The sequence below is a fragment of the Tyto alba genome, unplaced genomic scaffold, assembly GCF_018691265.1.
Source record: "Tyto alba isolate M040663 unplaced genomic scaffold, T.alba_DEE_v4.0 Super-Scaffold_40, whole genome shotgun sequence".
NCBI classification, from domain to species: Eukaryota; Metazoa; Chordata; class Aves; order Strigiformes; family Tytonidae; genus Tyto; species Tyto alba.
The window spans coordinates 1,939,409-1,965,729 of record NW_024881316.1 but is presented as its reverse complement, the minus strand read 5'-3'; the positions used below and the strand labels follow the sequence as shown (position 1 = coordinate 1,965,729).

General features: G+C 41.6%; 1 protein-coding gene across 1 annotated transcript in view; it reads left to right on the top strand.

Moving 5' to 3' along the window:
* Window positions 1–470: 470 nt before the first annotated feature.
* CRYBG1 (crystallin beta-gamma domain containing 1) overlaps window positions 471–26,321 on the top strand; it is a 101,845-nt gene continuing 75,994 nt past the window's right edge. Inside the window, exon 1 of the mRNA XM_042803601.1 lies at window positions 471–892. Within this exon, the coding sequence (XP_042659535.1) occupies window positions 492–892 (401 nt within the window). The 5' untranslated portion in view covers window positions 471–491. The remainder of the gene's footprint in view (window positions 893–26,321) is intronic.

The window sequence follows — 26,321 nt, the reverse complement described above, 5'->3', positions numbered from 1 at the left end:
CGGGACAACAACAACAACAAAAAAAAAACAAAAACAAAAACAAAAAAAAAAAAGTGGTACCGCTTCGGGGTCGGGGTGTGCTGGCTCCTGAGGAGCCCCCTCGGCTTCTGCGGGGGGGGCGTGGGGGGCGCAGCGGGTACCCCGCGGGGGGGGGGTGTGGGGATGCGGCGGCCCCGGCGCGGCGCGGGAGGGCGCGCAGCCTTTCCCCGCCGCTTGCACAAGTGTCCAGGGCGCGGGGTGACACCCGCGGGTGAGCAGAACACAACAACAAGATAATGGGCCCCTAACGCGCACCCTGGGCACGGATCCCACGCCGGCCGCTCCCTTTCCTGGGCCACCGGCGGCTGAGCCGCGGCTCGTTCCGCGGGGAGGGACCGACGCGGCCGGCGGTGGGCAGGGAGGGAGGGAGGGCGGGAAGGAGGGAGGGAGGGAGGGAATCGCCTTATTAAACCCATACACCGAGGCGGGCGGCTGCCACCGCCGCCCCGTCCATGCCGGCGGACAGCCCTAAACCGCCGGGAGGGCCGCGCTGCCCCCGCTGCCGCTCCTGCCCCGGCTGCCGGCGGGAGGGCACCGGCACCGGCACCGGGCAGAGCCCCGCGGGGCCCGGCATGGCGCGGCGCGGCCGTTTCCAACGTTTCTTCGGCCGCAGCGAGTCGGACGACTCGGAGACCGAAGGGGCGGCCGCCGCTCCCCCCGCTCCCCGCCGCCGCGCCCCCCCTCCCGCCGCCGCCTCCTCCTCCTCCTCCTCCTCCTCCTCCGCGCCCAAGCGGCGCCCCGCGTTCCCCCACTGGCGCCCGAAGAAGAAGGAGCAGCACCCCCGGGGGGGCGGCGGGGCCGCTCCCGCCTGGACCCCGCCGCCCGCCTCACCCCTCGGCTCCCCGGCCCCGCGGTAAGCGCGACCCCCCCCAACCCCACGCCACCTCACCGAGGGCGGCGGGGGTGGGGGGGGGAGAGGACGGCGCGGGGGGGTGGTTTGGCGGGCAGGGCAGGGATGGAAGCCAGGATTTGGGGTTTTTTTCGTTTTCTCCCGAGGAGGGAAGCGCGTGTCCCGCGGTTGCCCCAACCGCCTGGCAGCGCCCGGGTGAATAACTAACAGTCACCCCGTGCCCCACGCAGGGGGAGGCTTCTGGCCCCAAACAGCCTCCCCGAGCGTGGCTGGTGCGTGGGAAGGGCTTTCGCTCTTCTGTAGCAGCGGGCTCGCTCTGTGCTCGCTTTTCCTGGACGTGGGAATGGAGGGAGAGGAGAGAGGGGGGCTTGACAGGGATGGGTGAAGGGCTTGGCACCGCTTGCCTACGCTGCTCCCCGTAGCTGTTGCTCCCCAGTGTGGTTCCAAGTCTCCCAAGAGCAATGACCATCTAACACACGCTGGCTTACAAATTCTTGAGGACACGAGCGTTCCCCCCGGGGTTGTTTGCAGCCTGTGGCCGCAGCCCGGGGAAGCTCCGTGAGGCTGGGGGGTTGATGGGCAGTAGAGCTTTTCGACGCGAAGGTAGTTCGCAGCAGGGTACGGTGAATTTGGGGTTGCGTCAGGAATGGGTTCGGTTAATACTGCTCAGCTTTGAACAGCAAGACCTGGGCAACGGGGTGATGCCGGTGCTACCCGGATTTAAAAAAAAAACAAACCAACCAACCCGATTGGGCTCTCAGGAATATGGTTCAGACTGAGAAATCTGTAAGTTACAGAAGGTGATTCTGTGTGTAAATATATATATATATATATATTAGTTATACTGAAAATGCCAGTACTTACCTAAAAGTAGACATCATGTAGGTGTGTGGACTTAACTGAAGTATAGTCTAATGATGTTTGTATTTGGTATTGGTATGTATTATTGAAAACTTCAGGCACCAACATCTTTTATAAAAGGAAGCAAAAAATCTTATGTTTACATATTTATAGGAAAAATAAAATTAAGTCTGCTTTCCAGAACTATTAAACCAGGAAATTATGTGTTTCACAATGCTGTTGAATGGCCAAGCTCAGGGTGATGCTACAGGTGACTTCAACAGGAACAGACCCCTCTTCTGCCCTCCAAAAGCCAGATAAAACAGAAGGGGATCATGGTGTAGTTTGGGTAGGAAGGGAGCCCCAAGAGTGGCCAGCTCTGGTTGCTCAGGACCGTGTCCAGTTGAGTTCTGATATCTTTCAAGAACAGAGAGCGCACAACAGCTCTGGGAAAGCTGCATCACTGCCTACGTGTGAGAAGGTTACTCCTGGTAGTAGGTTGGAACACCTTCCCTTTCAGTTGATGGCCTCTGCTGCACCTGCCGTGCCCTACCGAAGAGCCTCTTGGCTCTTCTTGGTGACCCTCGCATGCAGATGGGCAGGCAAAATGATGGGTCATCTCCGAGGTCACCTCTTCCCTGGGCTGAACCAGCCCAGCTCCCCCAGTCTCTCCTTTCAGGGCAAGAGCACCAGCCCCTGAGAACCTTGGGGCCCTGGGCTCAACTTGCCCCAGTTCATCAACATCTGTTTTGTGCTGAGAGGGCCCAAAACCAAACAGAGTATCTAGATGTGGCCAAATGAGTGGTGAGAAAAGTGGGATAAGTCTTCAGGTGTGAGTTCCTTTTTCTTCCAGACTCCTTGCTAGGTCTGCCGTGCTAAACCAAAACAGAAATGCTCTGTGGGATTTGGGGTTCAGTTCTTACACCTGAAAATATTGGAGGATGTTTTTACTGCATAAATTTGTTACCAAATTCTGTGCCTAAAATACACGTGAAGTCTAACAGTTGCAAGGCTTCTGAAATGGTAGGGTGGTAACTCCTGTTACAAAATACTGTTTTTTTTCTTTTTGGTCAGGGAACTAATCATTCCGCTATTGATAACAGGTTGGGCTTGTGCTTCAGCACATGGAAGTGCACATGTATGGCACTATCATTAACTGCAGTCGGCCATCTTCAGAGAGCACAAACTTCTCTTGTTTGTGTAGCTTTCCACCACCCTTGATTTTTGAAAAATGGAATAAACAAAGCCTTTAATACACAGTCAAAACCACTCAGTGCATTTTTTAAATATGTTAAAGATTATGCTAACATTTCTCAGAAGACTTTGTTTGAAGTACTTTTTTTTAGTACATGAATGGCAGGCTGCAGTGCATGGTTGCAAGAATGCTGTATAGGCCAAGTAAATAACAGTGATGATTTTGAAAATTTGAGATGCTTAATAAATGGCCATGGCTTTTGCTATGAGTGGGACATGGTTTGGCACATAACTAGCATGACAGCTGGCAGTTTGGAGACACATATTTATATGATACTCCAGTTTAAAATTTATCTGATGAGCTGTTTTGCTATTCTTACGTTATTTTTTCAGGTAGCCAGTACTTTTCCTTGCTGTTAATTACTTATCTTGAAAAGCAGTAGCCAGTATGACATAAAAGCATCTTACCATAAAAACCAAACAAGAAGCTCAGCTCCTTTAGACTTGAGGCTACGAGTGTGCATTCTTCTGCCCTGATGAAGTTTGTGTTGTACTGCCTCTGTTCACGGGTGTCTGAGGTTAAATCAGGGAAGCCACATGAACTCCTCTGGTCTCTTTTTCCAGCAAAAGCTTGTAGAACCTTTTTCCCGAAGATAATAGCTACAAATTGGAGCCTCTACACAGAAGAAGGTGCAGTGAAAGAGAAGAATGAGAAAGAGCGGTTGTTGTCACCATGCCATAGAAAACTGCACCATGTTAAGAAACTAAATTTTACTTGTTGCCTTGGAAGTCATGTCCCTAGAAAGTTGTCATGTCTTGGACATTGAGTGATCTCCACCCAAGGGCAACTTTAAAATGAAGATGGTGACTTGGATTTGAACTTTGAAGCAGGAAGTTGATTACAGGAGGACAAAGAAAATTGTATATCTTTGGGGTGTGATTGTTTAGCTACTCAATGAATCTGGAACTTTCGGTATTTAATGGTCAAGACCAGACAAGTTGCTTCAGTCCCGTTATGAATTGGCTAACACATAAATGACAGTAGCTAGATTCTTTCCCAAAACTTGTCGGTGTAGTCACCATGAAAAAAAGAGGAGATTTTTGCTGCTTTTTACTTCCTCTGTTTCAAGAAATACTGATAATTTGGTGTTGGCCTTGGTATTGGGCATGCGAGGACTGCTACCACCAGCAACACCCCTTGCCTTTACTACTTTCCTCTCCCCTGATTAAATTCAACTCAGCTCGTCTTCATCAACATACTAAATATATGAAGGCAAAGAAACCTATGTGACTGTTACTCTACAATGATTTGGCAGGGAAACAAAAATTAATTAGCGTTCAGTAATAGCATAAAAGCAAGCAAAGGGAAACATCATTAGGCTACATGCAAGGAAGGTTAGACTGTGGAATAGTTATACCTTATCTAGGAGAGGAACATACACATTCAGGAGGGGTGTTGAATGTGAAGAAATGTGTGGCAAGTGGAGAAAGTGGTGGTGAGACCAAGATCTGATATCTCTTCCCTACTGTGATATTCTTTGAATTACTCTTCTTTGACTTACGTATTAGAAGAGATGAAGGAACCATGCTTCACAGCCCGCATGTAACATCACATTTTGCAGAAGGATGAAGAGCAAATGTTTCACCCTCTGCAAAACAGAGCTCATAATAACACAGAAGATTAGTAGCTTGATTGATTAACATGAACAAAATATAGAAAACTGTCATCTAGTCAGCTGTGTTAAATAGTAAAATATGAACCTTCAATTCAATGTACTTCATGTGTGTAACTTGACATATGTGCATTGTCTCATTGAGATTAAAAATGGAATCATTCACCTGTGTTCTTTGCAAGACTGAATATGGATGTCTACAGGTGTTCCTGGTTGCACTTACTTTATGGGAGGTGGAAATGGAAAAAGGTAATATATTTGCAGTATAAGTCTTGGTACTCTGTAATGTAAGCATAATGCCTTAGGAATAAAGATTTATTAGTTTAGTTTTGCTTTATAGAAGAAAGAAGTTCTCTTAAACTGTCGTGATAAAATAATTAAATGCAGAACATTTTTTTGCGCAGATTTTATCTACCCTATGACCTAATGAGGTTATTAAAAAAAAATGAGCTTATTAAAAAACTATGTTTCTAGAAAGATAATACAGTAAGAGGGATGGTATGCTAAAGCATTCACTTACTTTGTTTGCATTCATAAGAGGTCAGAAATACCGTCCTGTGAAAACCTACATAATGACATCTGTGCCATGAAAGTAGTAAGCTGTCTCTCCTGCATGAGTTTAACATCAGCTGCTGTTTCTGTGTTGCTGATTTGTCAGGTTTGGTGGCTGTGAAAACAGCAGTGTGAAGAGTGCTTTCCTTTTCATTTTGTCCTTTTAAAAATCAAACGACAGTCTGAAAAATCTGAACCAGCAAGACTGCTGGTGCCTTCCTGATCAGCCTGCGTAGATGTCAGTCGAAGGGTAAATCGAGTGACATGGAGAAGGGTGGGATCTTGTTCCCGACTTCTGTGGTGCAGAGGAATTGCTGACTTTATTCATGTTTTTTCCCTTAAATCAGAAAAAATGATCTTAAAAAATAAAGTGAGTTAGTGAACTCTTGCCATTCACAGTCAAGGAATTTTTCCTTTTTTTGGGGGGGTTGCTTCTACCTTACATGTTTATTTTAGAGAGATAGCATACCCTACTATATTTGGATGAATCCAATCCGTAATAGTGGTGAGTACCATTGAGGTGATAGGAGTTCTGTACTGAATAGTTAAATGTTTATTAAAACAAGGACTGTTGTGAAAAATCAGGTTGTAGCCTACTGAAACTGGGCACTGGTCTTGACATCTTTGCTTTTAGTGTGTCAGATCCACACTTCAAAATGGTGAAAAAAGGAAATACAAAGTTGTTTTGAGAAATTACTATTATAAAACACCATCTGGAAGCCACACAGGAAGGTGCACAATCAAAAAGTTCATATTGAATGCAGGTACATACAGATGGCACTTAATAATGCATGGAGTACTGAAAACAATATTAAATATTGAATGCATACCAATTCAGCGAGTACCATTTGTCTGAAAGTGGAAACAGCAGTTCTCACTCTGTTCTCTCTTAACACTGCTATCTGTTGTCTCTTCCTTTTCTCCTTGTCATATTCTATTGTTCCTCCAACTCTCTGCTCCATCTTTCCCTCCCTTTACGTCCTCTCGAGATTTCAGCCTTCATTCTCCAGTGAGTTCCTGTTTGCGTGGAGCAGAGTGAGGCTTTATTGTACCCGTGATGGCCTCAGAGCATAGGCAGGACAGCATTTGTAGATAGAAATTAATATCTGTTATTGAAACGATGAATATAATTAGTTTGACTTACTTCATACCCGAATGCAAGATGGGATCCATATCCTCTAATTTGGGGTATCTGAATTAGTTGTTCCCTTTATAATCAAGGAGGTCAAATAGGCATGTCTGGTGTGCAGTTCATTTCACCCTAAGGCGAGTGTCTAAAACAGGCTAAATGAATTACATCTTAGAAGTATCAGTTTTTGCTCATTGACTTTAAAAGCTGCTCGAAGGTGACGCCTCCAACGCCTGAATTTGGGCAGCTGAATTCCATCCGTGTTACCCGGTAAGGGGGAGTCCATGGGCTGATACTTCCGTACAGAAGTTGCTACGGTGAAAAGTCAAATAGTCATGAGCTTCAAAAACCGTGTTCTGCTTTTTCGTGTGCAGCTTTAAGGAACCTTTCTTCACAAGCAATCTGCTTTTAAAGACTCATTTTCTGCATAATTTCTGTGTTACTCAGTTGATTGTGGTTAAGAGTTTTCAAGTTTCCGTAGGGAACTGGGTTTGATCCGTACTTCTGCTGTATTTTCTAGGGATAGCTGAGCAAGTCATGGGAAAGTTATGGGAAACAAAGCTTTTGCAGATCAGTACAGAGAGAGAACAGGGGAAGCAGGAGAAAGCGGAGAGGAGGCTACTTGACCTAGGGTCTGATTTGCAGAATTTTAGCCAAAATGTCAATGCTTAGGGAAGTTAAAGGCTGCTGGAAAGGGAATCTTGTGATAGGAAAGATGGGGAACTGTTAACACTAGGCGGTTCTTCCTCTAGCAGATTGCATATTAAGATAGAATAAAAACATGAGGACCTGTTCTATAATTAGAGGCTCCTGTGCAAGGGAAAAAAATCCCTTCCTCAGCTTTCAGAACAGACAGAAAAAAAGTCATCAATGGTTTGTGTGCATGTAATGTTTCTGATAATAGTGTATTTTTGTATATATTATTTTTCTATTAGTCACTGATTAAACCTAGCAAACTTTCTGCTGTACAGTTTAGCTTCTCACACATGTTTGTTCATGTGGCCACATACTGTAAGCTAACACAATCTGTTATCAAATATTTCATCATTTGGTGCTCCCTCGAGGCAAGAAGGGAAAGATAAGCAAAGGCTGGTCAATATAAGCTATTAATTGTCTCCTTTGGTGCCCTCTGCAGAAAAAAAAAAAGAAAGGAACCATTGTATTCATTTAAAGAAAATAAATGAGAATCTTTCATATTATCATCCATATCCTTAATTCCCAAGTGTGCAAAAGTGCTGTTATTTTTCATTAGCCTCATTGTGGAACTGTACTCGGAACTTTGGAAGTGAAAATGAAAGAATATTAGTTGGATAAAATAGTACTTTTTGCTACGTGAATCCTTTATTCTTCTAGAATTTACAGTTAGTCAACCAAAACAAATTTTAAAAGAATGTCCCAAGCTATGAAAATTTGTAAACCAGACACGTTTGATGAATACCCCAAAAGCCGTGTTTCAGGTAGAGCCCAACAGCAGAAGCACAACTGCTATTTTGACAAAAAAAAATCTGTTTTTCCTCAGGAAGGATACCTTACATTGCTTACAGTGCTCCTTCCACCATTAGAGTCACTCCATAAGTACTTTTAAGAACTGCAGGCAGGCAGAGAGGCCCCAGTGCATCCTTTAAAGAACCTTTTTATAGTTGCTTTTCCATCTCAGTAAGCTCCTGTTCTATTGCCTCTAGAGTATTGTGAACTGTTGCAGCTGCGGTGCTGCTGTTGAGGCAAGGCTGTAGGTCAGCGATGCTGTTCGATGCCGTGCAGATCGGTGAGGATCACTGCCCAGGCTCACAGAGCTCGATCACGCTATCAACAGCCGAGCAGAAAACATTTAAATTGCATGGCCTGGTGCAAAGCATCGCCTTCCGTTTGGTCCCTTCTTCTGTGGCTGGGAGCAGCTGCTACAACACAGTCTCTCAGGGCTCCTGTAGAGCCACAGATGACTTCTAATTAATGCTAAGGAACCAGGAGAGAATCTCTAATATCGGTGGACTTGTGAGGAGAAGCTGCTTTTCAGGAAGTGAGGAGATTGTATGTTTTTTCCTGGTGGGAAAACTAGAAGAGTGCTCTGCTCGTTATATCATAGATACAAAATAGGTTGATTTATGTTGGAAGCTCCAGAGCTCATTTTGACCAATTGCCCACTGAAAGCAGAGCCATCTGCAATGGTAGATCCAGCTCCGAAGCTGGGTGAGGTTGCTCAGGTCTTTGTCTAGTCAGGTGTCGAATATTTGCATGGACGAAGACTCCACTACTTCTCTGTGAAGACTGTGAAAATTCGTCCTTGGGTCTAATCAGAATTTGTCGTGCTGCAACTTGTATCCCTCTCCTTTTGGTCTATCCCTGTGCACCTCCAAGGAGAGGGTGGCTCCTGTTAGTTAGCCAGTTTCTGCTCTTGCAGGTGCTCCTTGTACCTCATACCCCAGCACCTAAGCATCTTGGTGGCCCTTCTTTCTACTCAGTTCATTTTGTACACTTGGCTTGTACTGGAGATGTACAGGTGGCCTTCACTGTCCCAAAGGCACACTGATGGTAATGTCTGGTAGTAGAATAATCCGAAAACTAAGGACTTGGAGAGACTTGCCACTGATTCCAAGGTAATTGCAAGTGTCATTGTGAACTTGTGGATATTTGGGGTGAGTGTCTGTAGTTTCTTATTCTTTGACTTTCAGAAGGTTTTACTGATCTGCTTCTTTTGGTTTCCATAATTTTCATTCCTTGAAACCACCAGTTAAGATTTCACGGTAGGCATTCCACAACAGCCAGGGAGGTGCTCAGTGATTAGCAGTGCTGACACGTTTTCCTACCCTTGGCTGGGAATCCAGTGCTATTTATGAATCATTTAGTGAGTAACTGGTAATCCTTGTGACAGAACATGTATTTAGAATTTTGGGACAGTATAAGCACGTTTGGCAGAAAACCAAACCATATGATTACTAATAAGAGCCTGTAACACTATAGTGCCATCTCTCCCTTCAAGGACGGTGCTTTGATGATTCACCCATGATTGCCAATTTGCAGAAAAAGTACAAATAATTCTTACTCCGTGGTGTAGGGAGGGCACCTGTAGATACATGCTGACACTTACCTGTCGTCCCCCGTGACCTCCCTCAGCTATATGCAAAGGCTGAAGCAGTAAGGGTGAAAATAGGAATGGCAATGACAGGATATCTACCTTACTCTTTCTATTTGAAGAATATTTGTATACTTGGTGAAAAGGAAGAAGTTGTCGTGTTTGTTTTTTTTCTAAATACGTTTGACAGTAACACTACAGATAATTTAGTGGAACTGCTGAAATGGCAGCCCTTATGTTACCTTTGGTGTTAGCTCCGTATTCTTAATTGTTCAGACTATGTTGTGAGAAGAGGTATAGATTTATGCATGTTCAGCCTTCCTGGCTTAGAAGTTGTCTAGGAGCGAGGTGCCTTCTGTATGGAGGCAACATAGCTGGACTAGTATAGCTAGCACAGCCACAGATAGCTTACACTGTCACATGCTGCAGAGAGGCAGATTGATTGATTGGGCTGATTGATTGGCTTTTTTTGTAGCACTGAGAATAAGCCTACATATTCAGCCTGAAAGGACAAATGTGCAGGCGCAGCATCTAAGTAACATAGCGACATGGCTTGCAAACTAGAACTGCTTTTTACCTGGCTAGCTTAAACTTAGACACATTGAACACATATATCTGCCTTGCCCCACCGTGTAGTTATATTCTGAGTTAACTTTGTGGGATTCTTCTGATTTGAAGCTGAATTCCTTAACTTATTCAGTGGGAGACAGCCTTGTCTCTCTTCAGTGTAGGCAATAAGAAATCTTTTTCTCACACCTTTTGTCTGTTTTGTTAGTTTACTGAGTAATCTCTTCAAGGCTGCGGTGGCTTGGGTTGGGTGTTTATCAAATGTCTAGAATAATGGAGTCTGATTTTGACTATGGCTTCCATATGCAAATAGTGAATAACAGCACAAAAGTAAAAAAAAAAAAAAAGTTGGCACCTTTCAAAAGCTCTGAATGAATACGTATCATTTGCAATCTCAGAATGGAACTCATCAAGCTTTATAGTCCTTGTGTAATTTAAAAGGGTGTGTATGAGTTGAAGAATTAAAAAAGAGGCTGAGAGGCCTGTAAACATTCCACAGGGGTAGATTTTAAGTACAACATGGGTGACAGACCTGCAGATGATAAGTCTGTTCACGTGAAATTGGCTGCCTGGTTCCTGGTGAGCAGTTCAGTATCTGTTCCTGTCACATTTGTCAGGAACTGAGCACAGCCAGGGCTTCAGAAAGGCTCTTCTGTATTTGGGATTAAACCTGCTGATGTTTTGAGGAAAATGCTTGTCTTTAAAGTTCTAACAAACCTGAATTAGGGAGGTTCTGTCCTCTCTGTTGGTAGAGTAGAAATCCACAAGCAACCAGAGTTGTACTATCGTTTGTCTGAGCCTGTCTCATTGTGAGCACTATCTTGGGCCACATATCCGTGGCTTGGAGCACCTGGTAATTGATCTAACCAGTTCTTTAATAAGATCTAGATGATATCTTCCTTGCTTGGGACAAATAGAAGCCTTTACTATATACAGCCTTTGAGGTAAGGTAGAGCTACTAGTTTTAATGCAGGATTTTTAGTGTTTTATGTGAGAAAAAATTATGAGTAAGCTAAATTCTGTGAGAGAGCTTTCATGTTTCCACTATAATTTACTACGAAAGGAAAAAAAATGGGTAGAGTTACAACAGTACTCTCTACTGCCTTGTTACAGTTAATAAAGTGAATGAAAAAAATCTCCGAAGCCTAAATGCAGCTTTTCCTGTCAAGGTACCTGACTTCTCATCTTGACTTTCAGGAAGTATTTAGTTATTTAGTGCAAGTATACTATGTTTGGGTCAAAGCATAGTTTAGAAAATGTTTAACTTTCATAAACTTGAGTTCAAAACAAATGAGAGTCTTATCCTTTAGATACAGATCCTACGGATAGATACAGATCCTACAACTTTTACATGTGTGCCAGTGTGCTAAGAATGCCTTATAAATAGGAAAAAAAAAAAAAAAAAGTAGAAAATCAGCACATACTTCATAATGTAACTTTTTGGCAAAACTAAATCTTGTCAGATGACAAGCTCTAGTCTTGTTCCGTGAAAAGTCCCCTTTTTCTATAAATACTAAATACAATGTGATAGTAAGACTTCTATTTTGAAAACATGAGCAAAAAGTGACCTCGGTTATAAGTGTTTACTAATACGTGAAACTGTTTAGTAATTTTGACCTGAGTATTTTTATGAATGCTCTGCATCCTAAATTAACCTAGTTTTAATGGGCTATACCTCATTTCTTCCCACTTTAGAGTACAGTGCTGAGAAGCTGTGCGTGAGCAGCAGGCTGCTGGCACTGGAAGAATGTCCCACTAGCTGCTAAACCAGTGGGGCAGCATTGGAGGGAATAATAATAGTTCAGGGCTTAGACAGAGGTATTCGAGTGATGATGACACGTTACAGGGGTGCTCAGTGTGATTGCTGAGGAGGAATTGAACAGGAAGTATCCAGCAAAAACTTAGCAACTTTAAATTCTCAAATTCTGTGTCTAAATGAGCTCTACCAAGTTCAGATACTGAGCACAACAGTATTTTTGATGACATTGTAGTGTCATCTGATGTAATCAGATTTTTGTGATAGGTATTTATGTTTTAATATTCTGGCAAGTTTCTTTTAAAACTAAGAAATGCAGTTAGTCCATGAGGGGTGTTTTATTATGTTAGAAAGGTATCTGAATCACTTCTCACTGCTGGCTGCTGTTTTCCTTGTCTGGTTTGTCTTCCTAGCTTTATTTAGCAGATGCTTTCTTTGGAATTGTTTTCATTTTTTTTTTGGTGATTTTACTAAATATGTACAAGGGGATTCCTTAATATCACTACAGTTGTGACTAACTCACCATAGTCTACAGTTTAGTTTTGCTTGGTTTTGTTTGGCTTTAAAAGGAAAAGAGACCTCTGTATACCTGTTTGGGCATGTCTAATATCTTCTAAGTTAGATCAGAGTTATCTGCCAGCCTTTGGCGTATTTCCTTGGTGTAATTCTGTTAAACAGTGCTTTTCCCCCCCATGCCGTTTTCTGCAGAAGTAGTGCTTTTCCTGCATGCACCTTGAAGCAGGTCCTTTATGCTCTGAAGACTCCACAGTTGGATAATTCATTTCTTTGTGGTTCATAAGATTTATCAAAGTCCAGAAATTCTCTGTTCCCACTGTTCTTTATTATGGTCTGTGGAATGCCTTCTCTTCCAATGATGGATTGGATGTGCTTTTCCAGTTGAAGTTGAACCCTCCAGTCATTACCGTGGGACAGCTGCCAAAACAATGAGCTATTATCATATATTCATTTCTTCCCACAGTGAGAGGTGTCAGTTCTGACTTTGTTCCACAGAACGTAAGAGTTGGTAGAGTTTAACTTTTATTTCCCAGTTGTGTCTCTCTGTAACTAAGACAGACAGATTTATCTTTCATCAGTAACACTGCTTATTTTTTTACCAATGTGCAATTCCTTCAGTTCTTCTGGACATAATATTCCCCAGGCTGTCCACCATCTGATCTGTTTCTCTTATAATTCTGAAATATATTTTTGTCTACTTCCGGAGGACTCGCTGTTACACAGCCTATATTGCAGCATAGGTATGTAGAGTAGATTTACTGGATATAAATGAATAATATATAAATTCATTTTATATACAGCACATAATACTTGCTTTCATTCTAACATACACATTTTGGTTTGCTGACTGCATTTTCTTACTAGCAGGATGTCCACTACACTTGAAGATGATTATAAATAAATTTTGCTGCTGATAACATATTAGGCATTCATGTCACCTAATGAAGCAGGCGTGACCAGCCACGTGTTGGCAGTAGCAGGCCATGGTATGTGAGATACACGTTTACTTTTTTTACTCTCAAAAGCAATCAGGGTGCTTCTCCAAGGTTAGATACTGTTATTTGGTGCTTTCTCATGGGTTTGTGTGTGTGTGTGTGTGTGATATTCCACTAGTGGTTGAGTCATTTCTATCTTTCAAGAGTTTTGAACCCTCTTCCAAGTAGCATCCTACTCTGTGGGAAGAACACATGCAGTTGCCTTTGCCTCTCTAATCACATTTTCCATATTTCTGAGGCCCCTACATCCAGCTCTCCTTTTGAACTCTCTGTTGGCATATTCATCTCTATCAGTAAATTGTAGTATTGTTGGTAGTGTTAGTGTATCTCTTTGCTTTAAAAAAAACATCACTTCATATGATGGTCTGGTTGCCACTCATAAAACTAAAAAAATCCCACACTGAATTACTCCTTAATACTAAACGTTATTTTATAGTGTAAAGAGTGTCAAGGGAAACAGCTGTGAAATAAAGGACATGGACTGTCATGAAAGTAAATGCTAAGTAGATACTGAAATGTGGACAGACTTACTTGATTCAACATTTTTTATATCTTCTCTGGGTTGCCCTTCCTTGCCTCTCCTTTCCTTGTAATTTTAGCCTGTGAACACCAAAATTTTGGTGAGTCTGTTGATTATGCTGTTTTCTGAACTTTAGGGTCAGGTTTTTACAGAAGATATTAGAAATTGGTTGAAAAGAGAGAAGCCATCACCATGAATGGCTCCTCAGAAAGAGGGTTTGACAGAACCTTTTGTTTCTCTGCATATGTATTCTAAATAGACTGTTTTGCTTCTGAGCAGTGGTCCTTATTCATGTTCACGTGGATGTGCATGTGATTGCTGTGTACATAAGGACTTTCTAATCTAGCAATACCCACAGGTATCCATAGATCTGCTGTCACTTGTGCGTCGTATCAGAGGAACAAAGGGTGAAAAATCTTCATGTGTTTCAATCACTCCTCAGCCTTAGTGCAAATTTCTTGGGTTTGGGAGCTTTTAACTTCAGTTTTCAATAGTTGTTATAAGCCTGGGTCCGTTGGTTTAGGTCCTTTGTCATAGATCTCACAGAGCTGAAGAAGGACACATGAACAGACAAGGCAGTGATCAGGGATATCTGGAGGAGTAGTGAGCACCTCCCAAAACTGGAAGCGTGAATATTTTCCAGTGGTGCTCATGCAGTTTCTGGTGTTAGTGACCTGCTTCCAAAGTGTCTGGGTGAGGAACAGGTGCCGTGGTACTGCCTGTGCCTTTTCCTTCTCTCCCAGGGTTGAATCACAAGCAAACGACAATAAAGAAACAGTTTGGGCACTGATCCTCCCTATGGCATCTTGTTATCTCATCCTTGTTACCACTGTGGCATTCAGCACAACCCAGAATGCCAGGTGATATTTGACAGACAGCCCAGGGTACGTCAAGGCATCTGAGCAGCAGGTAACACTGACTAATGCTCCAGGACCTGAAACTGTGTTGCTCATGGCATTCAGGTCCTTTGGCTCCAAGGTTGCTGCTGTGGAGGAAGGGTGTTGCCTTTCTCTGTGGCTCCTTGCCATTTGTGGGAATCGAGAAGGATGTGATGGATGTAAGGATTCTCTGTCTTTGCCAATATGAATGGGTCCTGGAAAGAAAAGATGGTTTCTGAAATGGTCTAGGGAATCAAGGCATTTGTGGTGGACAGGGTGGGCCAGTGAGAAACCCTTCAGCCCTGTATCCACCCAGCAGCAGTCCCCAGGGCGAGAAAATGTTTGGAAGACAGTGACTGGGTTCACAGGTGTTGGAGATCCTGTTCCCAGGTCACCCTCTCAGGATTAAGTGATTGTCTGTAGATGAGCACTCTACAAGTGAGAAGATTTCAGAGGGTTAAGGTCTAAGATGTGATGGAGTGGCAACATATCACCACATCGGAGAGGCAGCCAGTATTGTTCAAGTTCAGCAGCCTTGGGAGCAGTGTCTGTGCCTATAAACAGGTGACCTCTGGATGATGGCTTTGCTGAACTGGAAATAGTGCCTTCAGCATGGTCAGAAACCGTTATGTACCTTATTTAAGAGTTCCAAAGGATGGGTTTACAGTTTCACATTCATAAAGTACTACATGGATTCTGAGGACTTTCAAATGCGATGATATATTCAGCAAAACAGCTCTTGAAATCCCCCTACTACTTCCCACTTCTGAGTTGACTGTTTATTCCTTTGTACTTATTCACATGTGTGCCTGTGGACAGCGACAAACAGAAGGAAGGAATTCTTTTAGCACGTGTTATTTAACTTTCCTGAAGATATGTTGCCTATAGGCACCTTCTGCAACCACTCTCTCTACAGATAAGGCAACCTGGGATCATGGGCTCAGCAGGAAACTGAAATTTCAGGTGTGCTTTGCCCTTTATGACATTGGAGCAAAGAATATTAATCTGTGTGTAAAGAACATAAAATGCATAGGTACTGCTACAAAAATCTTATCAAGTCTGAGTATTTATAGTGTGTGCACTTCTATTGGAGCATACATATGGCCGGTACTGATATAACTCTGGTAGCTTCTTTTTTTTTAATATTTAGAAGAGTAACTCAGGATTGAATTAAAACAGTCTTTTTGTTTTAAGTGAAATAAATAGTGCAACATGATGGTATAGTGAAGTAAAAATGGATCAATGTATGCTTATGCATGATAACCAAAAAATAGTATGCATTTCACAAGTAGGCCTCTGAACATATATGATCTCCTGAGGACAGGTTATTGGGAAGGAATCCTAATTCCAGCCCCACAAAAAGGATTTCACTCTGTGATGGGTTGACCCTGACCAGCATTTAAGCACCCGCCAGCCCCTTGCTCACTCCCCACCCTGCCAGTGGGATGGGGAAGAGAATTGGAAGAGCAAAATCAAGAAAAACCTCGTAGGTTAAGATAAGGATAATTTCATAAGCAAAGGAGAAGGAAAAAAAAAAAAAAAAAAGTGATGCTCAGTCACTCACTTCACTCACTCACCAACTCCCACCAGCAGACGGATGGCCAGCTGGTCTCTGAGCAGCAGCTGCTTTGGAAAGACCCCCCCCCCCCAGTCACCAAAGCACAGTTTGTGTTGCTGAGCGTGACGCTACGTGGTATGAAATATCCCTTCAGCCAGTGTGGGCCAGCAGTTCCCTCCCAGGCTGCTTGCTGGGGTGGGGGGGTGCAGCAAGAGAAATAATGGGCAAAGCCTTGGTGCTGTGCAAGCGCTGTTCAGCAGCAGCTGAAACATCGATGGGTTATCTGTTTTGGTCGCAGGTCTAAAACACAGCGCCGTACGGGATGCCACGGGGAGCATGAACTCCATCCCAGCCAGACCCAGTGCACGCTTTTAGGTACTCATCCGTAGTTAGTGGTTTGTTGTCCACCGAAGTATTTATTGCATCAGTTTGTGGATTGTTTTACTAAAGGCATGACTGGACCGAAAGGTCGGTGGAAGAACCGTGATAGTTAGGTGTGTGAGGAGTTTCACGCACACACATACTTAGGAAGACTGAGAAAAATTAAATAGCTGTGACTTGAAGATCAGAAAGGTCACTACGAAATAACCCAAGTTACCAAAGAAGAGGTGAAAACGTATTAATCTCTTCTTTATAAATACGATAAAGAATATTGGTTTATATGTTTAAAACCCACACAGAATCTTTAATGAAAGCATCACCAAATTATTAAAGGAAATTTAAGGCTGATTTTTTTTTTTGTTTTTTATTAAGGAAGAAAAAATTACATTGCATTTTGAAAGCTCTTGAACTTTCTGGAGTGCACATGAGGGCAAATGCTGCAGCTTAGTTTTAGAGAAGTCCTGGATAATTTGTACAAATTAGAACATTCATAGTTAGTAAGATTACACTAAGAAAAAGTAAGTCCTAGACTTCAGAGCTTAGTTAGATTGCCTAGGGAAGACAGGAAAGACAGTTTTTGCCCAGTATTTACTCTGTTGCATAATTTGAGAAAAATTTTCCCTGCTTTATTTGCAAAGTAAATTAAACAAGGTCTTTTTAATGCTTTAATGAAATGCGGGCTTGCACATCTAACATTATTTCACTCTCTTTAACTTTTCATTGTGTAATTTCTCTTTTTTCCTCATAGACTCTGTAGACTTTTTTTTATTTTGAAGACTCGTTGAATGTACCTGTTTGTTAATCCATGCAAGCATGAATTTGAACACAAATCCATGTCCAAGCAAAGAACTGAACATATCTTACCATAATGTGATGTTCCCTGCCGTCCTGCATCATTACGTAGCTGGTGATGCAGTGCTATCGTTGATAACATCTGTTATCCTGGAGGTTATGGGTGATTGTCACTACTGTCCCGTGATCTTGATTTGAAAGACCATATAGGTACATACGTTGTGTGTATCTTGGATGACTCCCCGGAGCTTGCTCACATCCTCTCGGTTGGCTTTGATGTCCACACCTGCTCTTACCCGGTGTTGATGCCTCCTGCCACAAGACTTCCCGGTCAGATGTTGTGTCATGGTAGTGATAAATCTGGTGAAGCAGCTGCTGCTCTGAAACTGTTATGTTAATTGCAGATATTTCGGCATAATTGTGTTTCCACCCTTCCTACCTATTAGACATACCCACTTTTCGGGACAGGACCTACCACAGTGAGGCTCTGAAGATTCTCAGCGCAATTGCAGTGTGAATAATACTAGATTTTACCTCTTACACCCTCTTTTTCGCCTTTGATACAGTTTGCCAGTTGATTACATTGTATTGCTTAATATTTGGGTCTGAGTTTTCACATGGCACCTACATAGCATGTATGCAACAGAAAATAACAAATCTCAAAAGCTTGAATCAGTACAGACAATTTTTTAATGTTTATACAAATTGATTTTTCCTAAAACTACTTTCCATTTCCTCTAAGAGTAAGAAATACATGGTTAAAAAAAATGTCTTGAGAAGACGTTCTTCTATTAATTGTTAAAGTCCTCACCCTCCTTTCTTAAAGTACCTTTCTCGTCTCTCATCCTTTCAGAAGTGTTTTACTTCTTCCACTGATTTCTGTATGTCTCATATGCCTGGAACAGTCTCATTATTTTCATCTGCTCAATAATCTTCTGTCTCCCTAAGTCCCTTTACAAATGTGCTTATTTTGGTTAGCTTTCCACCCCTTCTTTTATGCTGCTCCACTGTCCTTTAATCTAGCCCAAATTACAATTTAATAATGAAGGTGAGGGTTGAGGAGGAGAGGCGGGTCTAGTTTCAAAAGTTAGCTGTAAAACAAAAGTCTTCAGTCATCTTGCATCTTCTGTTCTTGCGGTCTAGGGTTCAGGCTGCTCAGGCATTTCAGGGCACTCGTTTGCTTTCTTGCACGTTTCTTGTGTACGGAGGTGCAGAAATACCGCTGCATACAGCTTACAAAAACAAAGGTTGAACTGAAGCTTTTCTTTCATGAAAACTGCATGCCTTTTTACCAGGGACGAGCAGAGCCTTTTAACAGAAATAGTTTTCTAAGTGCCTGCCAAGGCTTCTGTAGCAAAACTACTTTTTGAGCCAACTCTTGAATGTTGACCTAGTGGAGCATTAAAGAAGAATGACTAAGGATGTAGAATTAAGCTAAAACCAGCACAAAGTGTAACGTAGTCAGTTTTGCCCCTTTCTGTATTTATCTACTAGTTGAAGGCTTCTGTCTTTTCTTCTGCATCACTGACACTAACTGCTTTTACTAATTTGGATTACGCCAATTAACATGGACAGGTGTTTGGCTATACCTTGGCTGTACCTTTTATTTTAAGAGACTGACATTGTGTTTTAATATATTTTGTGACTTCTGATCAAACATCAATACTGGGAAGATAAAAAAGGATTTGGGGTAATACTCAAATTATACAGGCTTATGTGGCAAGAAAATAAACTTCTAATCAATGAGCTGGTTTGATAGCTAGATCGGTGTATAAAATGAAAATTGTTAATTCTAGATTATTGTGCTGAAATTTGTAAAGCTTGATTAATGTTTATTGCCTCCGTATTCATTCGTCTTGTGACACAAGTTTAAGGGAGGAGAGTATTAGGCATGCTTGTGTAAGTTATTGTGTACAACTGGACTTACCCCAGAGATCATTGCCTGGGAATGATAGGGTCTTGCTTACAGGTCCAGCCACTGTTGTTCTGAAGTTCCTAAAAATGTTACTGCACGTGTTAATTAGTGAGACTTGAGTTACTAGAATGATGTTGAACTAGCTTTAATTAGGGAAACCAAGACCTCAGTGTCCTCTTATTTCTGTAGCTCCTCTTTTTTCCCATTAATTACTGGAAACATTAATAAAAAAATGATACGTTTCATTTACTTTTTTATGTGAAAGATTTGTAATCAAGAGACTTACAGACCAGGCTGCACTGCTGCCTCCTAATGGAAACATAGTTCAGATCAGGTCTTTTAGTAAGGTTATTTCTTTACGATGCTTCAGCAAAATCATGCCATTTTATTTTTACATCTATAACTTAGCAGTTTACAACATTTAAACTAGTAAAATGATCTATCTTGAAAATAAACTTCAACCATTTAGAAATTATTTGTCATCTTTAGTTGCCTCTTCCTGATCCTTGGCTTCTTTGAAGTGAGTATTATCTCATGTGAAGACATAAAAAAATACAGTTCTGCATTATGAATAATGAATGTCCCTTGACAGAGGTTTCAGAGTCTGTGTCTTTGCAGGAAGAAACTTTCCAGCCCTTAAAGGTCTGCTGCCAGGTTAACTGTGTTTTCAGATGTGCATTTACTGAACACAGCAGCCTAGAGGAGGCTTTTAGGACGCTTGAAGGTCTGGGTTTGCTGACCGAGTATGAAGATTTTGAAATTGTCACGTGTTTCACTGTGTATGTAATACAACAAAACCATGACCGCTTGCATTCTTTTCCCTTGCATAATGGATTCTAGTAAGAGCGTATTGATGACTTTAGTTGATTACTCTTGTTCTTTTTTGGACATTACTTAGTGTTTTGAAAAGGAACCTATGCTTCCTTTATCTGGGAGGAGGTTTTTTTAAGAAATAAGGGGTTTCTCTTATACTTTGAAAGATCACCAGGACAAAATACTCTGCTGTCTAAAACCAAGTCCCAAAAATGTTTTGTCCCCAAATCCTGAGGATTTATCTGTGGGAGATTATAATTTCTTTGTCCCTTATGAAGGAGTTGCCCCATCTGGGTCACAAATGACAAGATAAATGCCTTGTTAAACTGGTTCTAGGCCTTAGAGGGTTGAAAGTAGGCAAATGCAGAAATTAAAATAGAAGGTTTTAGCAGGTAACTACAGAGTTGCTGGCAGATGACTCTGTAGTAAGCTATTGTAAATAGGATATCCTAGATGACTTAAGTCAGTCTTTGAACTGGCTCCAGAATGACTTGCATTTCATGTGTAAAGTCAAAGACTCATAATACATTTGTACCAAATGATGCTTTAGGATAAAGTTTAATGTGTGAACTATTTTAAAATTAAAATGTGATTGAAATTGTAGTATTATTTTGCGTGATTCGAGTTGTTTACTTAATTACTCTTTGTACTCAACTGTCAATTAGACGTCTTGCGCAAGACCCGGATGCAGACTGAGCTAGCTAACCTACTGCAATAATATAGATAGTTTAAACTCCTTTGGCTCCAGAAAACTTTGTATACGGTGCTTTTGTTTCTTCATTTCTTTTCAGATGGTCACATGATCTTTTTAAGACTAGAAGCTTTTAGGAGCATGAACACTGAAAGTACATAAAGCATCGGAATCACCGAGATAGTATGTATGCACACTTGAACAATATAGTTTGTCACTTAGTGCTGTACCAAAACAATTCGTTTTGTGATGACAAAGATCTAAAGCATGACAGTTACTGAGAAGAAAATTACTTCCTTCAGCAAAGAGCATGTGATGCTATAGCTGTAGGCTAGTACGAGCAAGTTCACTCCCTTAAGTTTTTCTTCGTAATTCATCTTCAAACACAACCATAGTAATCTTACAATTTTATGGATGACATCTTTAATCAGAGATAAGGAGGACTGTATCTAAGTTTGCTTGTCATGTGGAGAGGGAGCTTTCATTAATAATAGACTTGACCCAATCAGAAGAGTAGGTGTGGCTGGAAGTTAACGCTCTATGGTGGATACATCAAACTTGTTTTCACTCAGAAGTGCATGTGCACTGAGATTAACCACCTCTGCTCTGGCTATCTGTTTGTTAAATCTAAGAGACAAGATAAATGTATTTCTTTTATAGAGGTGTGGCCACAGATCAGTGCAAGATATAGAAATAAACAGTTTGTCTTAACCAGCTGCCTCAAAGTTAAAAACTTGCTTAGCTTTTTCTTAGGATTTTTCTTTTGATAGAATGATCTCATTATAGGAGCACAATGTTTTTACTTACTACAAAGAGCATCTGCCTGCTTTCCTGTGTTCGGAACCACTTGGCAGGCTCCATCTTAGACATTTAATATAATTAACTTGAAGGTGTTTCCTGCTCTGGAGGTATTTAAGCATCCTAGGATGAGCAGGCACTGAGGCTGGAAGATGAACTGTTCATAACCAATAGTTGAAGGCCTTGTGGATTAGTAATCCAGAAGAGAGCTGTTAATGAGCAAAGTGGAAGCAGCATTAAGTAAGTGTACTGAATTGTAACAAAATGCTCATAATTTTAAATAACAAGGCCTTACACAAAATTAACTGGGTTGTCAGTGTCCAAGTTAAAAAAATATCCTCTCTAGTTTGTCTGTACCTCCTTTCCCAGGAGCCTCTCATTATCATTTTTCATTTCTCCCTTTCTTCTGTTTTTTACATCCTTTCTTGTATCTTCTCTCGCTGCCTGCAAGATCACTTTTGATAACTCCGCAAAAGAGAAGGAGGTGAAAGAGGGGAGTGATAAATGGGTTTGAGAAGAGGCAAAAATATTGTCAGGAGACAACTTCTCATTCCTCAAAAGGTGAAGCAAAACAAACTCGGAAAGTGAAGCCCGTGGTCTTCTGGCTGTATAGAGTTAAGATGCAGAGGTGCAGGTGGCCGGCCTTGCAGTGAGCTCATCATCCAGCAGGGATCCCACAGGCCGCTGCTACTTGCTCTGTAAGCCAGTCCTTCCTAAGGAGCCAGTATGACTTCAGAGAAGCCCTTCGTAGTGTAAATCGGCATTAGGATGTCTGTTTGAGCTGGCGGAAAGCTTGGCCTCTGTGGAGGCATCAAGAGAGCCCCTCCACATCCATGTACTTATTTTGATGTGTAACTTTTGACAATTTAAATATCTGCATTAATTGTTCTTGAAAGAATATAAGAATGAAGAGCGCTGACGATAATCTGTAGGGCTACTGAATGTGCTGTGAAATGGTATCTCATGTTGGTGCTGCGCTTGGGTTTGTGACAAAACCACTTTTTATGTCGCATCTGTGACTGTCATCAATATATATAAGTTTTGAGATGCCTTTTCACCTTCTCTACTGCTCTCCTCTTGAAAGGCTTAATAATTTCCAAGACTTTCATGGACTACTTTTTCTGCTGGACTTGTGACTTGAAAAGCCATAGGAAGTATGAAAATAGAATCTTAAAAGTTGTATCTTAAAATATGTCTATGTTAAAGCATTTTTAAGTTGTTTTCATAAACATAACTATAAATACACATATAAGATGAAGATTGTTTGCTCTAAGACGTGAGAGTTGTGGACCTGGCCTGTTGAACACATTCATAAATTGTGTTTGAGTGTTGTCATCCTTTAAGACTCAATTCAAATTTCACTCAGATGTTGCATATAGGAATATGTAGAGAATTTGAATGAGAGTAATTAGTGGTCTCTTAAACCAAAATACTAAAATGTTGGGATTTATATTAAAATCTCTGCAGGTGCATGTTTTTAGGCAAATGAGAAAATCCATATTAAAATATTTTGCAATAAAGTTATCGTTATTTGAAACCTGAAATTATACAGTCCATTATTAAGTCTGGAAGCAACAAAACATCTTACATTACATGATCTGACTTATGTAACCATAACTTCATGTTTTCCTATTACTTCTTACTGAATATATAATTTTAATTCAATTTTCAATTCCTGTCATCAAAAAACAGTTGCTCAATCATTGTAATAAATTGTTCTTCCTTTCAGCTTAAAGCTCAGGAAAATTTTAAGGGTCGCTTTTCAAAGCTAGATTTCCAAGTCTGCATTCTTAACCGGTGCCTCTATAGTGCTACTTTTAAAAAAAGATACTTGCTTTTTTCTGCAGCATGTTTGTAACTGTTTTGTAGGTTTTCTGGGTATTTAGATTGTGGATATTCAGAAATTACAAAATAAATTTATGTTGGTGCAATTTGTAATCAGAAATCTCCATTGATTATAAGGCACTGTGTTATTTTCTGAGCAAAAGGTGGCTCTGCGCTTTGTTGCCAAAAGCCTGAGTTTCAATTAGGCTCGGCATAACTGATGCGACTGTAAAATGGCTGGTACCACACTAGTTGGTTGTCTTTGTTCTAGACAGTGGGCTAATTTAGCTCATCGACTCATTTTAGGCGAGTTCCTTCGCTGTAATTGCAGGGTGTGGTTTACGAAGATTTTGATGAATAGATAAATTGATGAGTTTACGCAGGACCAGCCAAACCTCACAGGTTCTGCGTGCCTCTCATTCATTTGGCCTTTTCCTTGCTCTCCGGGGCTGTTCACGCCTCTGCGCGCCGCGGCCCCGCGCGGGGGTCTCCTCGCCAGCCCGGTGGGTGCAGGAGAGGCTGGAGCAGGGGAGAGCCGGAGCATCAGGCCGCTGAACGGCGGTGCAACCTGCTCGGATCTCATGCAGAAAGGGACCTTCCTTTAAGCTGCGGTCCCCAGCCACAGTCTGGTGCTGTGGTCTTTCATTTCTGTAGGACAAGCTGTGGCCCCGCCGCAAGACCTGCTGCTCAGGTGTGTGTAGCTAGTGCATCCCTCCCTGCTGCCTCTGCTCCCATCCTGCGCGGGCTTTCCCGCGTTTGGCCAGTGGGAACTTGAGAGGCCTGTTTGGGTGGATGTGAACCTGTTTTGTCCCTTCTTGTGGGCAGAAACCTTTTTTTTTTTTTTTTTTAAAAAAAAAAAAGAATTAAAGGCTTTCCTACTCGCTGCTGGAATTGCAGTGCATTTAGAGATACCCAGATGATTTGGACTTTTTCAAAGTGGAACTGTAGCCATAAGGCAGATTTCTAGACGCTCACAATGAACTTTAAAGAGCAAAGAGCACAAACTTTGCTAAATTTTTCCTAACTATCACTTTGAGCCAAGTGCTAATGCTCACTTAAATGAGCAGGGGGGAAAATGTTGCAAGTGTGAGTCTGAGTGTTCAGAAGTATTTTCATATCCCTGAATTTGTAAACTCCTTTCTGTATCTCTCAATGCTACAGAAAGTAGCAAAATTATGTGGTAACATGATATTTCTGTTCTTCAAGTCATGGTGAGTCAATATGAACAAAGGGAGAAGAGCATCATGTGTTTAAAGAAATGAGTGATGTTGGCTTTCTGTCTCCTCAAACAGCTTCGTCTGGTTCTTTGAGCTTCTTACTGTATAAAATGAGATATTACCTTTGTTAGGTTAAGTCAATGTGATGATTATTGTTTATACAATGTTTTAAAGCTAGGCCAGAATATAAATACCAAGATTAGCTCTATACGCGGTGTCATACTTCAGTGCAGCATAGTGACAAATGATCTCTGGGGGCAAGCATGTTACAGTGTGTATTTGTTCACTGCCCACCTAAACTGGAATTTGACTTTGCTTGGGCTCGCTGGATGCTACTGCAATGTTATACGTTATTTTTTTTGTATTAATACAGAGCAACAAAGATCATTACATGTATCTCTTCTGTCACATCTCTCAAAAGTTGCCAGTGCTGACACATATTCGAAGAATCAGGTGTCCACTGACAGGTTATTTTATACAACTTATTTTTTCCCCAAAATTAGGAGTAGAAAAATTGCAATGGAAAATTTCAGGAATATACTGCAAAGTCAGTTTTTAGTAATACACTTTAGCTGTCTTTTAGACATGTCTGCATACATGGCATTGATGTAATGTCAACACTTGGCTGTGGGAGGAATGGAGTAGTTATCACAAGCAACATGGATTAGTTGGGACACATCTGGCATCTATGTAGAGGTGCCACCCAGTGGCCAGATGGTAATAATGAGTTTTTCTGACTACAAAAAAAAAATAGAGTGGGCTCAAAGGAGGCCATCTTACAGTAATATTCTAATCATCTTTTTTTCCTTTTGACTTCATGATCAGCACGTTGGGTTCAGTTTTTTGAAAAGTAGTAACTGACAGAGTTTGTCAATGGTCTTCAAATTACAGAATAAAAAAGAGATTCAGTTAATTCAAATAGTCTCCAAGTAATCAAATGACACAATACATTCTTCCTTTGAAACCAGGTTTTAGAAAGTGTGTCCGTATATGTTCAGGTGTTTTTGTACCAAACCAAAGTGCTATTTTTGTTGGGTTTTTTTTAGATTGTGTTTTCCTATGCAAACAAGAGCTGGAAGTACAATTAAAGAGAAGTGATTGGCTGTGATAGGTGTTAACTGAAATTTCTGATGCACCTCCTCATAGCGACATTAATACAGAATGATAATTATTTGGTTTGTAGATATTAAAAGGGAAAAAGTGGGAGTTGCTGCGAAGATGTTCATGATGCCAACAAGATACAAAATTAAATCTAGTACAGTGATTAAATTCCTCACTTGAGAATATGAGAAGGCAAAAAAGTGAAATGGTGACGGGCATCTGGTAAAGGCCTCATGTGGATCAAGCTCTACACTACTCTTCATGAAGAATAGTACAAGGATGTCATGAGGTTATTCAGGGCGAAAGTAAGAAGGGCCAAAGCCCAACTAGAACTTAATCTGGCCACTGTCATAAAAGACAATAAAAAATGTTCCTATAAATGCATCAGCAACAAAAGGAGGGCTAAGGAGAATCTCCATCCTTTACTGGATGCAGGGGGGAAACATAGCAACAAAGGCTGAGGAAGGGGATGAGGTACTTAACGCCACTGTTGCTTCAGTCTTTAATAGTAAGACCAGTTGTTCTTTGGATACCCAGCCCCCTGAGCTGGAAGACAGGGATGAGGAGCAGAATGAAGCCCCCATAATCCAAGGGGAAATGGTTAGCGACCTGCTACAGCACTTAGACACACACAGGTCTATGGGGCTGGGTG